General features: G+C 35.6%; 1 protein-coding gene across 1 annotated transcript in view; it reads right to left on the bottom strand.

The window, feature by feature from the left end:
• The window catches only part of LOC107693173 (protein TALPID3), a 140434-nt gene that overhangs the window by 76545 nt on the left and 46362 nt on the right, over positions 1-17527 (bottom strand). The window contains exons 11-14 of the mRNA XM_016492464.1: positions 15526-15636; positions 12051-12274; positions 2631-2703; positions 1988-2257 (exon numbers count right to left, since the gene is read on the bottom strand). Of these exons, the coding sequence (XP_016347950.1) occupies positions 1988-2257; positions 2631-2703; positions 12051-12274; positions 15526-15636 (678 nt within the window). The remainder of the gene's footprint in view (positions 1-1987; positions 2258-2630; positions 2704-12050; positions 12275-15525; positions 15637-17527) is intronic.

Raw genomic sequence — 17527 nt, 5'->3', positions numbered from 1 at the left:
ATATATATATATATATGGTGAATATAATATACTAATACTATAATACACTAATTTCTATGGTAAACATTGGTACATTATACTTCTATACACTGATATGTATATGTATAAAAAAAACACTCATATCTACAGCAAACATTACACAATATACTAAACATACTGTTTAGATATATAATGACTACACGCTGAAAGACTGATCAGAATGTGTTTAAAAAGTAGAAAATGATAACACTGCTTATGTAAAGTGTGACATTGCCATTTGGATTTCATTTAGTTTAATCTAAAACTCATGGCAACCCCAGAGCATCTCCAGCAAAATAATGCTCAACCTTTTGTAACTGTGTGCTCTGTTGTCTGGATTGACTGCACCTTTACCGATAGCAGCAATTAAATGCCTGAACTCCACACATAGTAACCTTCAGATAGCCACTGGATGTGTTGCTAGGTTAAGAATCATCCACACAGACACCGGGCAACGTGGACGGCCATTAACAGGACCAGGCTTGTGCCAGACACAGATAAGACAGGCCTGCCTCTTGTCTTCTCGTTCTTTATTTTTAGCAAATTAGTGTCGGGGCAACATATGGGTGCTCAAAGCGGCTCATTTAGAGAAAATGCCACTGAGACACAGAGAAATATTGAGCTACAGTGTTTACATCCAGATGGGCCATTTTGGGAGTGTTGTAAGCTTGTCAGGTCACGGTGATAAGTAAACAACACATACAGGAACAAACACTGCAAACAAACAGGTTAGCAGATCCTACAGTTCATTATCAGTTTCAATAGAACAGACAGATGATTTGGACCACAGCCAAATAGCCAATTATAAAGCTCTAGTGTCATATAATTATAATCTACTGCCTACATAGGCAGCATCCAAACCAAAATGAACCCTCGTACAGTAAGCCTGGCTTTTCAAACTTTTTAATGCCAAGAACCCCAAAACATGCTGATTTCAGAGAATCTTATATTTCTATTCCGATTTTATTTATTTTATTATTTTTTTAATGGTATCAGCAAATACTGGCTGAGGGCTGACTGTTGTAAAACTGAAAGGCATTCAATAATTCAGAATTGGATTTAATAATAAACATGTTTAAATCTAAGAAGTGATTTTGACAATCTGGTTTATTTCTGATAGTTTTCGTTTGGCTGATAGAAGTGACTGTTAGAATGGCTGGTTATAATGTTAATAATCTATCTATCTATCTATCTATCTATCTATCTATCTATCGATCCACATAAATTACTTACATTATTAAGCTATTCACTTAATATGAAAAAAATCGCTAATTCTACTTAATCACAATGATTAATTGTAAATAATACATCTAAAATTAAATATACAGTAGAATGTACTATATACAGTAAAATATTTTTAAAAAGTATATCTATCTATCTGTCTATCTATCTATGTATATATCTATCTATCTATCTATCTATCTATCTATCTGTTTGTCTGTCTGTGTGTACACACACACACACACACACACACTATATATTTCTAATAAGTGTATCTTTTTTCTATCCATTATTAGAGATATATGTATAAACCAAAAGAAAAAGAGTTTCAATTAAATTTTTTCCAATTAATATTGTTCCTAAAATATATATTTTGTATAAATGTTTTCTTTCTAACTTTCCAGAGACACCCTAAAACCCTCATGAGAAATATTTTTAAAGATGCGTTGTTGAGTTAAAAAAAAAAAAAAAAAAAAAATATATATATATCTCAAGACCCTGCCATCTTTTCTATCAGCGCCGTAGCTGGATACTACTGTGCGGCGTCTACCCATGTTCTGTGTGAACGGCCCTCTTTGAATTTGACCGAAATGAGGAATCCTATTTCACAGCCTCCTATCTGGAATAGTCAGCAATATGATGTCTAAGTAGGCAGCTCATTAGGTATTGCAACAGATCATCAGAGGAGTCTGGTTACTGTGAACACTTTTGGCACTGCATTAGATAACACTGATAGAATCCAGCTCACCGACTCTCTCTTCCCTTCAGGTCTGGTTCTGACAGACAGAGCGGGTTGTTTGCTGTGTGCCAGTGTGTTTTCTGCTTGTGCTCTAACCGAGCCTCTCAGAGAGGTTTTCTTGTCTGCCGCAGAGGTTTCACCGCCCCCTCTTCCTCTTCCTCCCCCTCTCGGACCAGCCACACGTCCGCTCCTGCTCCCCTGGCCCTGCTGCACCACTTTAGAGACTGCAGCATCGCTCCTCTCCACAATCCTCTCAGAGCTCTCCCTCGCCAGCTCATCCTGCCAAGATAATGAGAAGGAGAAAGAGACAGAGGACCTTGCAGTCACAAACACTTGAATGTGTGCTCAATGGATTGTGCACTGTAATTTATACAAAAAAAAATGCAGACATTTTTGATGTGCTATGTGGTGAGTTTTTGTCCGTTTTATTGTCTGCCAGGTAAGTAATCATAAACGTGATTACTTGGAAAAGCAATCGCAGACCTCTGCTCAATGCCAAGCATTATCAAAGGCAAAAAGCACTAATGATTATTCAAATATTTTCTCTTTTAAAACAGTATTTCGGAGAACAAAGAACAGTGACAGATTGTGCAGAAACACCAGATTGCATTTGAAGGCAGAAAAAGAGACTAAATCTTTCAGTTCAACTCACCTGAATCTCCTTGCTGAGTGTATTGATCCAGGCATCAACGGTCTTCTTTATCCTCAGCTCTTCACGGACATCTCTACAGGACAAGACACATGACAGGCCGTCAATGTCTTCAAAGACATGACAGAAAAAAAACGATTCATCTATAAACTCGAGCAACAGAGCTACTTTTCCTGATGGTAAACCTTGTTGTGTTGCTCCAGGCACGGTTAGTCATTCTAGTGCTTTATATGGTAAAGCTTCAGGGTCAATTTTCAGCTACTTTTAGAGATGAATTTACCCCGAGCTGTTAATTTAATTTAGTATTTGGAAGGGAATGCACAAACACGAATCTTTAATCATGAATTGCTAAATAAAGCCAAGCTAAATTAAGAGAATTTAAATGGAGTGAATGTGTGCAGTGCATGAAATGGAGACTTACATTATTTTTTTTTTAAGAAATTAATACTTTTATTTAACAAGGATGCATTAATATGATCAAAAGTGACAGTTAAAATATTTATAATGTTACAAAACATTTGTATTTCAAATAAATGCTGCTCTTTTTAACTTTTTATTATTTAAAAAATCCTGAAAAAATACACATAACATGGCTTTCAATGTTTTTAACATTGATAATAATAATGAATGTTTCTTGTGCACAAATCAGCATATTAGAATGATTTCTGAAGAATCATGTGACACTGAAGACTGGAGTAATGATGCTGAAAATTCAGCTTTGATCACAGAAATAAATTACTGTGATAAATTACTTATTATAAATTAATAAATTTTCAAATATATTAAAATAGAAATGAACATAAAATAGTATAACAAAGAATAATATATGAATAGAAAACAGTTTTTTTAATTATACTACCATTTCACACTATTACTGTTTTTACTGTATTTTTTTAATCAAATAAATGCAGCATTGGTAAAAGAAGAGACTTCTTTCAAAAACATTAAAAAAATCTACCTGAACTTTTGAACGCTAATGTCAATATTAGGGCTGTACAATATGCATTATTATTAAAGAAAATGCGCTATTTTATTTTATGCATTTTTTGTGATGAGTATCAGTTTTAAGAGATCAATACCGGATCTATTAGACCTTACTGTACATTTTCCAGTTTAAACATTGAACTCTTTTTGAAGGTAAGTTTCAAAAGTACTAAACATCTTTTATATCCAAACAATATGATTTTACTTATTGCAAAACAAATAAAAAAATATTTGTCATATTTGTTCCAGTAGCTTGTTAATTAAAAGTAAAAACTATAGGCTATTGATATCTGCAAAAAAAATCCTCCTGGATTAAGTTAAATTCTTTCAGAGATAAATTTATCTCAAAACATTAACAAAATGTGTGCATCCAATCTTCAACTGTAAGATTACAGTTAGATTAATCTTCTAAATTAACTGAACGGATTGGAAACCAGATTTGCACTGCAGTGCATATTTTGGCATAAACAGGGACAAAAACAAACACAGTTAGCTGGACTTCTGTGAGCATAGTTTTTTTAATTTTCATATCCTGAATGCCTGAGATCCCCAATCCCAACGAGGGAAGACATCTGCAGGCAGAGCTAATCTAAATGTGGCATACTGCGTTTAAAGACGCAACAGTCTTCCAGCGTTTCTCCGCTGCACACATTATGCTAATGCCCTGCTGTCTATTGGCCTGTTAGCCCATCTCTGCATCACTTATTGCACTGTATAAATCATAGAGATGAGGAGACGAGTGACAATCCCAGCATGCCGCCCAACTGCTGCTTTGAACAGCCAACAGCCCATGTATCTAATGCTTGCTTCCCTTTTCCTCTTTTCATCTCTGAATTTCTGCTCAGAGGGTTTATAAGAGCTGAAAAGGGAAGTGTGTGCTTATGTGGGTTTGTGTTTAAGGGCACACCAGAGTTCATGCTACGCCAAAAGAAAAAAAAACACGCTGCAAATCCAAGTGAAGGGATGTCATTAGAACCTAAAGGAAACAACGCAAGGGTTTCTGTGAGTGACGCTCATGAAGCCAAAAGATGAGGGAATGAGGGGAAACTAGGGATGTGCACCACAACATATTTCCCTAAAATGCAACACTCATGGTGGGATGCTCAAAAAAACAGCGTGACGTGATGCCAAACACATTCATCTAAATGTGTCTGGCAACAACAACACTGATTTAACTGGGAAGAATTGTAACTTTTCAGATAGGATTTTGCTGAGCTGCTGAAGTATAGAACACTGTCAGAATGTCAGCATTAATGCACTGAAGCTAATAATCAAACCATTAAAAAAATACAAATACAATAATAACAAACTATTATTAAATACAAATAAACACATAATAATTAAATACATAACAATTAGAAAAACATAACAATTATTATTGTTATTATTATTACCATATTTTTATTAAATAGATATAAAATATGAAAATATTTTTGAAATAATTAAAAACTAGAAAAGGATATTTTAAAAATAGAATTCAAACTATTTAAAAAAATATACAATGAATTATGTACAATAACATCTATATCTACACATAATATCTATAATCTATATATCTATATTATTATTATTATAATTTTCATTTAAATTTATTTAATTAATATAGATCTAAACCAATAAAAAAAACATTTTAAATAATTTAAAAAGAATAATATATATACATATACATATACATATATCTATCTATCTATCTATATAGATATATATACATACATGTATACCACACACACACACACACACACACACACACACACACAATTAATAAAAAAATTAAAAACAAATTAAATAATAAAAACATACATAAAATAATAATATTGAAAAAACATAAGAATAATTATTGTTATTAACTTATTTTTATTAAAACATATATGACTATATTAAAAATATTTGTAAAATAATAATTAAAAAAATAATAATTAAATATTAGAAAAAAAAAATTATTATTATCATCATCATTATTATTATTATTATTATTAACAACTGCTAATGTAGTCATATTCTCTAATTGACTAGTCGGTTAATGGATGATCCATCCCTACCATTGATCCATGAAAATTAAAACTGTCATTGCTTTTCCCACAACATCAAAACCTACTCTTTTCGATCCGATGTATAAGTGCAATTAGGAAGAGTGTTTGGATTGTGTGTTGATAGATATTACACACAATGCAGCATAAAGGGAGGCCTCCCAATGGAGCCAGAGGCCAGAGCCTGGTAGAGATGCTGATGAGAGAAAGTGGCAGAGCGGTGCAGATTCTGAGCCTGGGCTGAGACCTACAACAGCTGGCCATGGAAAAAAAAGAGAATGAAGCTCTACTGATCCTTACCCAACATCCAATGGACCCTGTCCACAAACACACACACAAAGAGTTAGCCACAGAAAAACAGAGGACACAAGGACTCACTGATCCACGGACACACACAGCTGCCCGCAAAATCTCACAAGCCGCTCTCGACACAAACAGGCTCTCAGATGAAGACCCTGGCTGCCCATAAAAGCCCTGTCACAGCGCGACGCCTCCCGTGTGTCTGCCGAGAGTCTGCCATGTGATGGATTCGCCTAATCAGATGATGCTTGAAGACACTTGTGATTCCAAATGGAGCACAATTGATTCGAGCGGCGAGAATGACCTTTAATTAACCTCTTTTGACTACCCGCCATTTTCTTCACCGTTCTTCAACTGAGCCCCTTTAAACTCATTATCCAGTAAATTTGGGCTTCTCGGGAGGGGAAAAAGTGGAAAATGAGCCGTAAAGACTATTTAGCACCTCGCTTTATTCACATTCCCTCCGCAAAAACTGAGAAATTCATGAGAGATCTGGAGAGAACGAAATGAGCGCATGTAAAAACTCTCGGAAGCTCCAGAAAGAGATAAAAGAAGCCTCAATCACTGCTGATGGGCAAATATCAGAATAAGAGTTATGAGTGTACCGTATAGAGTTGAAATAGTTTTATTTAAAAGCTGGTTTGCTACAAATTTATGCTACCAAAAATTACAGATAAAATATTTACAACTGGAATATATCTAAATACATAATAAAAAAATCTATAAACAATTATTTATAAAAATTACAAAAAAACATAAAAATGTTATCTATCTATCTATTTATCTATCTATCTATCTATCTATCTATCTATCTATCTATCTAAACAAAGTACATTTTTAGTTTTGTAACATAATGTGATAGGTGATTAGTAATTAAATATGCAAAAAAAAAAACACTATGAAAATATATAATTTTAAGGCACCAAATACAAATTTGTTTGCATATGTAGGCATATTTTTTTTTCTTCTGGTGAACGTGAGTGTGAGAGTAAATGATGACAGAATTTTGATTTTCAGAATTTTTGGGTGGACTTTTTTTTTTTAAAGAAATGAATATTTGTATTCAGCAAAGACACATTAATTTAATTAAAATTTCTTCAAAAAAGTTTTCTATTTCAAATAAATGATGTGACCTTTTGACCTTTCTACAACTGTTTTCGACATTTATAATAATAATAAATGTTTCTTGAGCAGCAAAACGTAAATCGTAATAACATCACAATATTACAGCACTTAAATTTTTAATCAAATAAAAGCAGCCTTGATGAGCATAAGAGACTTCTTTCAAAAACATTGAAAGGTTTTACAGAAATGTTTGCATGTGCAGTAAATTTGCACATTCTTAGCACAGATGACGCACTTGCAACACAAACACATAAAACGACTGGTACTATATTGCTAAAGATCTTACTAATTTGATCTTACTAATTATTACAGTAAGATCAAAAGCGAATAAAAACAGAAGCGAAACGATTTCAAAGCAAAAAACTCGACACAATATCAGGAGTATAACCGTCTAGAAATCAGTGACTTCAGCAGACATCAAACCCAAACACTTGGTCCCTGATGAACGATAAAAGCACATAATCTCTGAGGTTAATAACGGATGTAATTCTCAGGGTAATTACTGGAATCATCAAGCGCTCTTTGAGGAGCAGTTGACACAGCTACCAATTACATAACTCGATAATAAGACTGTCTTTTCACTTGAAAGTTATTATGTAAGTCGACGGGAAACGTGAACATAATACAGGTCGAACTCCAAGCCTCAGCTACTGACAGAAAGAAGCCATAACTATTATGAGCAGAGACGGCAGGAAACATCAAGAAAGTCAGTTCGAAGCAGCGAGAGGAGTGATAAATCTCACTACTGACTCCGAAAGCCAAAGTCTCCGCCATCTGTTGAATTATGCAACAGCCTTCATGAGATTTCAGTACATGGGATAATTACAATTACAAAGTCATTGAAACTCAAACTGAGAAAATATTGCCTTTATCCAAGTGTGAGGTGTAACTTTTTCGGAAGGTTTCACGTTTGCAAATGCCCTCATTAATATTTCACCGCGATGGATGGCGGGAATAAAATTGAACTTCAGACTCGTTTTGCAGTGTAACTTCCTCAAATGAATGAATCCATCAAGCCCTGCGCATAAAGCACGACGTGAAGCGCTCTCTCGCTGCAGCGCGGGCTAAACCGGTGAACGGGGGAGAGCAGAACAGCATCTGGCACCTCAATCCCTGCGACCTTTCAGCTGAGGAAAAGATCAAAGCCATTAGAGCAGGGAGAGGCAGCCGCATCAATCAGCGCACTTGTGTTTTCATGCACACGCGAGGCTGATTACGCCTGCCATTTTGGAGACAATTAACATTGAGGCTGACATTTTGGTTGAGGAGTTGGGATACTGAGACGGGTTTGAGAGGTGTCGGAGGGGGACGAAAAAGCAGACCCCACCGGTGCTGGGCTGCGGTGAAGTTTTCAGCTTAAAATAAAAGCACAGTGTCAACAAAACAAACAGGACAAAATCCTTTCATGTAAATAATGTATTTAATATTTAAAATGATATTGATTTAGATATGATACTGTTGATATGTAAGATGATATTTGGTCATTTATCAGCCATATCAAATGATATCAATATATTTAAAATATTTCAGCTAAAAAACTATGCCTCCAAATTAACAGAAGCGCTAGCTTTCCCCTCTCCCCTCATATAATCATCATCATCATCATCATCATCACCATCAACAACAACAAAAAACATTCCCATCATTATTATTAGCAAATGAGACACAAACATGCTACAAATAATTTATTCTTATAAGTGCTGTCAAACGATTAATCGCGATTAATCACATCCAAAATATAAGTTTTTGTTTACATAACTGTCAAACAATTAATCGCGATTAATCGCATCCAAAATAAACGTTTTTGTTTACATAATATATGTGTGCACTGTGTATATTTATTATGTATATATAAATATACACAAATGCATGTATATATTTAAGAAAAATATGTTGTTTATATATTAAATATATTTATATATGATATCATTTATATGAATATAAATATATACATGTAAATACATGTAAATATTTTCAAAATATATGCTGTTTGTGTGTGTCTTTATATATACATAATAAATATACACAGTACACACATATATATTATGTAAACAAAAACTTTTATTTTGGATGCGATTAATCGCGATTAATCTTTTGACAGCACTAATTATTATTAGTAGTAGTATTAGTATATATTATCAGCAATAGCAACAACAACAACCAATGTTGTTATTATAATTAGCACATGAAACTAAAAATGCTGAAATATATTATTGTTGTAATTTTATTATTTTATTTCAGTTTTTTACTAAACATATTTGTTATTATTAGTAAATTAGACATTGAACTATTGCAAAAATTAAACAATAACAAATTATTATTATTATATTTAAGATTTTTTTAACTAATCAAATTTGTTATTATTATTATTATTATTATTATTAGCAAATTAGATACCCAAAAATTGCTGAAATTGTTGTTATTTAGGATGATGACCATAACAGCAATAATAATAATAACAATAATAATCACCATAATAATAAAATAATAATAATCATATTATTATTATTATATTTTTATGGCCATCATCAATAATCATCATCATAAAATAAAAATAACAACAACAACAACAATAAATAAATAATAATAATAAATATGATCTATTTAAAAAGAAACCCTGTGTTTCAAAAACTAATTTTCAATTTGGAAATCAGGTTTTGTTCATGTCAGCTTGAATGTTGCTGTTGTTAAAGCAATAGGAGTCACAAATTCAACATTCTACTAAATTTGTTACGCTGACAATTTAATTTGTAATTATCAAATTTGTACTAAATTAGAAAGAAGGTAAAACAGAAGCACTTTCACTAGTGGCCTCAGACTTTTGTAGCCCAGCGTGTATCAGTCGACCATTAATTACAATACTGTAAAATATTTGGGTATCAAACGGTTCCCTGTGATCTTTCCAGCACTGACGTTGCTCTGAGCCTGAGGTAAGAGCGAGAAGACTGCTGTTCTTTCTGTTCTCACAGCCTCCGCATCATATAACAGACAGCAGTCCTGGGGCGGCCTTCTCCATTTCAGTTTTTAAACTGCTGCTTTAGCACTCTGCCGCTGCCACGTCTCGATCTCTCTGTATCTCTGGAAATGTGCATGATGTGGGCAGCGACTATGGCTTGTGGTGTATCACAAGCCATTAGCTGCTCTGTGCCTGGGGGATCTGGGGTAATGTCACATTGAGAGCAGGCAGAATAGTAAGATTGAATCTGACCTCCTGCTATAAAGCGTTACTCCTCTCTGAGAGACTCTACCCCAGCAAAAACATCCCTCTAACCGCTTCGCCTGGCTCTGAGCGTTATGCGTTTTAAAAGCTGCAAACAAAAGCGAACTCATAATAATTCACAGTGACATAATCTCCTGGTGGAGAGTCTGTACCGACGACACCATGCTGTGACCGAGGTGCAGGTCTGACTTCACTGACCTGAATATGAAAGTGTCATACCTAAACTCATTCCAAAATGTGGTTATTTTTTATCTGTGAAACACAAAAGAAGACTTTTTTGAAGTCTTCACACAGCTTTTTCCATAACAAAAAATTCTGTCATCATTTACTCTCAACCTCATGTTGACCACAAAAAAATGTGATGCATACATATGCAAACAAATTTGTATTTGGTGCCTATTTAAAAATAGCTTTATAGTTTTATATATTCTTAATGAAAATATGTTAATTAAAATTACATGTTTTCATAGTGTTTTTTTGTTGTTGCTTTTTGCATATTTAATTACTAATCACCTATCACATTGCTACAGAACTAAAAATGCAATTTGTTTATATAGACAGACAGACAGACAGAGAGAGAGAGAGAGAAGTAATTATTATTATTATAGGTTAATTTCACAAACTTTTTATGTTTTATTCGCTAATAATCAAAGTAATCATGATTGTTATTGATGTTTAATAATTATGAACAACAACAACAACAATAATAATAATAATAACAATAATCATTATTATATAATTATATATTATTATTATTATTATAATCAATACTACAACTACTATTAATTATTATTATTATTATTATTATTATTATTGATTATAATTAATAGATAGATAGATAGATAGAAAAACTATAGGATTGGAATAAGTACATACATTTTTTAAAGGGTTAAAGGGTTGTTCTGTGAAAGATTTGCATAAATATTCTTCAAAAAAATAAATGTTTAGTTGAACTATTCCATTAATTGTACTATGACTAGGACTGATTGACAACAAGTCACGCACTCCTCTCAAAGAAAAATGGGTGATGGAAAGATGTATTTGAATTGCGAACCACTTGCCCAAAGATTAATACAGTTCATAAAAGCTAAAACTGTGATAATCTTTGTAGAATAGCGAGCATTAGAATTTGATTAAAACCCCACGTGGCTGACAAACGTGCTTGCCTTTTTGTTAGAAACTTTAATATAATATTCTGTGTGGGGTTTAATGTGATGGCAGAGCTGTTAACCTCAGGTGGTAGTGTACCCTGCTCTCAGACGTATATGGGAATATATTGAGATGGAGCGTCGCTTTGGCAGCATCTGGGTAGAGGCCTCCTCTGACAGATGCCAATCACGGTGATGGTTCCGTTTGGCTTAGCCCTTTCCTGCCTGGAGTGTGCTCTGAGGCCAGCTGTCAATCAAAATCGCATACCGGTTCACCGCCTCAGCATGGCCAAACTTTCAGAAGCATGAAAACATTCAGAAGTTAACCAGCAGCGCTCTCAGAGGCACAGGGAAATTTGCTACAGCGCTACACTTTACGACTAGCAATTTCTTGTGCTGGATTTTTCCCCCATGTCAACACTCGTACTCATGAGAAATCGAAAATAAAAGACAAAAAAGACTACCCTTTACAGAAAAAGCACTGTGGCAGTACTATGTTTCGGTGATCACTGTATTCTTATACGATGGTATTCAAACAAAAAACAATGACCAACACCATCAAGGTAGTGTCCATACTGTACAATACTTTGCTACTTTTATGTACAAGGACATATCATACCTGTTTTTCGACAGTGCCTCTAACTGCGTGTGAAGCACCTCTCCATCTGTGGCTCTCAAAATGGCATCCAGGTTTTCTTCCAGAACCTTCTTGCTCTGCCTCACCTGCCTCAGGACCAGTCCTGCATCCTCAAACATGGATGTGGGCGGCTGGATGCTCTTCAGAATGCTGGGTCTGTTTAAAGGAGCAGCCCTGATGGTAATCGCATCAACCGGCTCTGGGGGCTGCAAGAGAGGAGGGAAAATTGAAAGATATTGGATGCATTTAAATGACTGTGTACATTTTGAGGGGAAAAACAAACTGTCTTTGTAAGCCACTCCAGAGAATAAATATGATAAATATGTTTAATGGAATGCTGCTATGAGCCATTAGGGTGAGCGCTGTTGTTTTTTTCCAAAGGCGTTCGGAAGCATTTTCAGGGCTCAACGATCAGGATTTTTTTTTTTTTTGCTGACAGGCCAGTAGTTGCTTTGCCAACATTTTCATCTGTCTCGCTCCAAAACAGATTTTATTCTTATTAAATAGTTGATTGGTGATATATATTATTAGCATAACACTGAATAAATATTATTGTAATGATTAATTATAAATCATTTTTTATTAAAATGTCTTTGCATTTATTTGATCAAAATACAGTAAAACCTGAAATATTGTGAAATATTATTGCAATTTAAAATAACTGTTTTCTATATTAATCTATTATAAAATATGATTTATTCCTGTGATGCAAAGCTGCATTTTCAGCATCATTACTTGAGTTGTTAGTGTCACGTGATCCTTTAAAAATCATTCTAATATGCTGATTTGCTGCTCAAGAAACATTTCCTATATACTGCTTAATATTTTTGTTGAAACTTTGATTTATTTTAAGAACAGAAGTCAAAAGAACAGCATTTATTTCAAATAGAAATATTTCGTAACATCTTTACTGTCACTTTTGATTAAATGAATGCACCCCTACTGAATAAAAGTGTTAATTCCTTTAAAAAAATAGAAATGTGCAAGTTCAAGATCAAATACAGGTGACTGTTGCACTAGCCCGGTGTAAATCTCGCCCGAACTGCTGCATCTTTCCCTGTAGTATACGTGTCACGTTCCTTCTCGGCAAGCACGAAAGTGGGCAGCCGAGGGTCCTTGGCTGTCTCTCCCTCTCATCCTCTCCTGAATATAAATCTGTCGGAGAGCTCCATAAATCCATTACATGGGCCGGCAGATGCTGCTCTGGCAGGCTCGCCTTGACGAGGGACTCTCTAACCTCAACCCTGTGCTCCTGTCAAACATTCAGCCACATCGGAGGCGCTAGAATACTATTAATCAGGAGCTTCGATAGATTTTCTTACAGCAGTACTTTCTGTTCTTATGATATACTGAGTGTTATTAAGCAAAAGAGGGCATGGGGGCACATCCGCAAGATGTTTACGAGATCATCTGCCAATTGTAGGGTAGAGTGAGTTCTATCTATCTATCTATCTATCTATCTATCTATTACATTTAGATAGGCAAACAGAGAGACAGATTAAAGTATGTTGTGTGGTAATTCATATTTATATATACCGTGGTGCTTGAAAGTCTGTGAACCTTTTAGAATTTTCTATATTTCTGCATAAACAACCCGCGAAAGATAATCAAATTTTCATGTCCTGAAAGTCCTGAACTTAAGGCTGACAAAGAGAACCCAATCAAACAAAAATATATACTTTTTACATTTATTTATTCAGGAAAATGAGCTGTGAGTGGCAAACATATGTGAATCTCTAGGATTAGCAGTTAATTTGAAGGTGAAATTAGAGTCCATCTGTTCAGAGGTGTTTTCAATTAATGGGATGACTAGCAGGTGTCAGTGTGTGCCGTTTTATTAAAAAAAACAGGTATCTATCCAATTCTGATCATGCATGTGGAAGTGAATCATGGTATGAACAATGGAGTTCTCTGAGGACCTCAGAAAAAGAGCTGTTGTTGCTCATCCGGCTGGAAAACGTTACAATACCATCTTAGACAGATTGTGTACAAATGGAGGAAATTCAAGACCATTGTTACCCTTCGCAGGAGTGGTCCGCCAACAAAGATCACTTCAAAAAGCAAGACGTGTAATAGTCTGCGAGGTTGCAAAGGAACCCAGGGAAACTTCTCAGCAACTAAAGCCTCGTTCAGACTGTCAGCCCAAATCCGATTTTGTGCATATCCAGATGGAATCTGATTTGAATAACTGACTGTCCACAGTGTATTGCAACTGTTCATATCCGATTTGGATGTGTCCATAAGCGCCCTTTTGTTTTACGGAATGTGCGATGGTTTCTATGGCAATGCCGTAGCGTTGTTATGCCAACGCTAAAAACAACAATAACAGCAATACAGTTAGCAATACAGATGTTGTCTTACGACATGGCAACATGTTGCCGTCGCGCTGGATTATTATTATTATGGATTTTGTCTTATGAGGCAGCGGCAGAAACGCAGGAAGTTGGAATGAGCGTCTTTATTCCGTATGTATATACAGTGTAAATATATGATTTAGATCTGCATTTTAAATAACATTTTTTGTTATAAGAGACTATAAAAACAACTTAAAATGCACATTTACCACTCCTTTCCTGGTAAAAAAATAAACTCAATTAATTTGCGACAGCTGAATGTAACATTTTTGACAAGCCAAACATGTCAGCCTCTGAGTAACATGTAATTTATTTAAGCCACGAAATCAACTTCATTCTGTGAAACAAGTATATTGATTATGCAAAAAGCATTTAGAATGTCTCCAGCACATTTTATAATCCCCCAAAAATCAGTTTCCCCCTAACAACATAACTCATGGGCATCAATCACTTCACTTAATATTTGTCGGATAAAAATATCATTACCTTACAATCAAATCCACATAACTTGAATCTCCTGAAATTGATGTCTGTCAAAATAACATGCACAATACACGGCAGTATTTACGTGAGGCACGGTCCAGGGAGTATTCACATTTTCTGGAAAACCCATACTACCGGATGTTTTGACTACCTCATCGCCTTCCGAGAAGGAGAAAATAGCAGCATGACTGCTTTAACATGCTGTCTACATAATACATGTGCGTATAAATTTGTTCTTAAGACACACAGACAGATAGATACATAAAAGTATAGTGTGGTAATTTCTATAGTTCAACATTTTGAGCACATACAATTTGGAACCAAAATCGGTGGATGCAATTATTGACTCTGACAAAAAAAGAGAAACAATCCTAACAAAACGAATCCCGAAATTTGCTGTGGCTGCATTTGGGAGGGGCGCCGCACATTTATTCTGAAGCCCAGGTGTAAACGAGTGATAACACTGATTTATCGGAGCGGTCTCTGAATAACAGCAGGACTGAAATTGCAGGATACAAAAGGTACAATTGTGTCATTCTGTTGTTGTGGATAGAAACTGCACAGAGGAGAAGGCTCGTAAACCTGGAACTGCAGAGGATGGGGTTGCCATGGGAACCTACCACGGAGATGGAGGTTGTGGAAGGAGGAGGGGCCGTGGCGGAGGGGGCGAGATGGCTGCTCCTACTGTTCTGGGTCGACTTGGCATTCTGCACAGGAAACGCATCAGCAGTCTGGAAGGACAAGGACCGAGATGCAGAGTCTTAGTTGCAAACTACAAAATGAAGTTTGGACTTCACATATATGCAAATAATACAGGTCAGCGAGTAATAATATGTACCAGAGGAAAAATGTTAGTACCTGTACAACACTTTCGTATTCGTAAAACAGCCTAAAAATTATGGGATATTGCGGACAGGCACATAATAGTTTGCAATGTAAGTGACATTCCATAAAACGCTTCTCTGACAGTGGCCAAAGAGCATTCAAATCCTGCATCCTCAAATATATGCTAATGTGTATGTCTTATGAGGCAGCGGCAGAAACGCAGGAAGTTGGAATGAGCGTCTTTATTCCGTGCTGCCGTCTCCACTGGTTTCAAAACTCAAAGAGGTGCGTATACTAGCAGTATATTGTTTTTTTCCACTTGACAACACCAGCTTGTTTCTGCAAAGATGTTCATTATGTTTTCTACAAAAACGTCTGACGTTTTTACGTTTTACGTGGCGTGGCGTGAAAACGTGAAAAAGCTAGGCTAAATCCGATCTGAGCGGTCAGACTGAAACGGATTTCCAGGAACGCGATTTGAATCGCAAAAGACGTGCCTGGAAACTCAATGGCTTATTGGGAGAGCGAGGGTGACAGTAATGGATGGAAACAGGCAGTGGCACATTTGGTAAGAACGAAGAGGCACTGTAATTTATTAGTGTGGGTGGCAAAGGGAAGAAACAATTGGAAAATTGGTGTCTGGTCAATGAGACACAAATGTCTCGGTTCCGTGTCTCGGCTTGATTTCATCAGTGGTTCCTCTCCAATCAGATTAACTCAATTCGGAGCTCAACACTTCGACTGTCATTGGGCCATTGCACAAAAATCGGATTTGGGCTGACAGTCTGAACGAGGCTTTAAAGGCCTCTCTCACATTGGCTAATGTTAATTTTCATGATTCCATCATCAGGAGAGCACTGAGCAACCATGGTGTCCATGGCAGAGTTGCAAGGAGAAAGCCACTGCTCTCCAAAAAGAACATTGCTGCCAGTCTGCAGTTTTCTAAAGATCATGTGCACAAGCAAGATGGCTATTGGAGAAATGTTTTGTGGATGGATGAGACCAAAATAGAATTTTTTGGTTTAAATGAGAAGCGTTATGTTTGGAGAAAGAAAAACACTGCATTTCATCATAAGAACCTTATCCCATCTGTGAAACATGGTGGTGGTAGTATCATGGTTTGGGCCTGTTTTGCAGCATCTGGGCCAGGACGGCTTGCCATCATTGATGGAACAACGAATTCAGTATTATACCAGCAAATTTTAAAGGAAAATGTTTGGACATCGTCCGAGAACTGAATCTCAAGAGAAAGTGGGTCACGCAGCAAGACAACGACCCCAAGCACACAAGTCGCTCTACCAAAGAATGGTTAAAGAAGAACTAAGTTGATGTCTTGGAATGGCCAAGTCCAAGTCCAGACCTTAATCTAGTTGAAATGATTCGGAAGGACCTGAAGCAAGCAGTTCATAGGCGGAAACCCACCAACATCACAGAGTTGAAGCTGTTTTGTACTGAGAAATGGGCTACAATTCCTACAAGCCATTGTGCAGTACTGATCAGCAGTTACAAGAAATGTTTAGCTGCAGTTATTGCTGCAAAAGCGGGTCAGACCAGATACTGAAAGCAAATATTCACATATTTTTGCCACTCACAGATAGGTAACACTGGATCATTTTTCATGATAAATAAATGTCAAAGTATATATTTATGTCTCCTTTGTTTGACTGGATTCTCTTTGTATACTTTCAGGACTTGTGTAAAAATCTGATGATGTTTTGAGTCATATTTATGCAGAAATACAGAAAATTCTAAAGGGTTCACAAACTTTCAAGCACCACTGTGTATATATATATATAT

This window comes from Sinocyclocheilus anshuiensis, unplaced genomic scaffold (genome assembly GCF_001515605.1).
Source record: "Sinocyclocheilus anshuiensis isolate Anshui unplaced genomic scaffold, SAMN03320099.WGS_v1.1 scaffold222, whole genome shotgun sequence".
NCBI classification, from domain to species: Eukaryota; Metazoa; Chordata; class Actinopteri; order Cypriniformes; family Cyprinidae; genus Sinocyclocheilus; species Sinocyclocheilus anshuiensis.
This window is presented reverse-complemented; position numbering and strand designations above follow the sequence as displayed.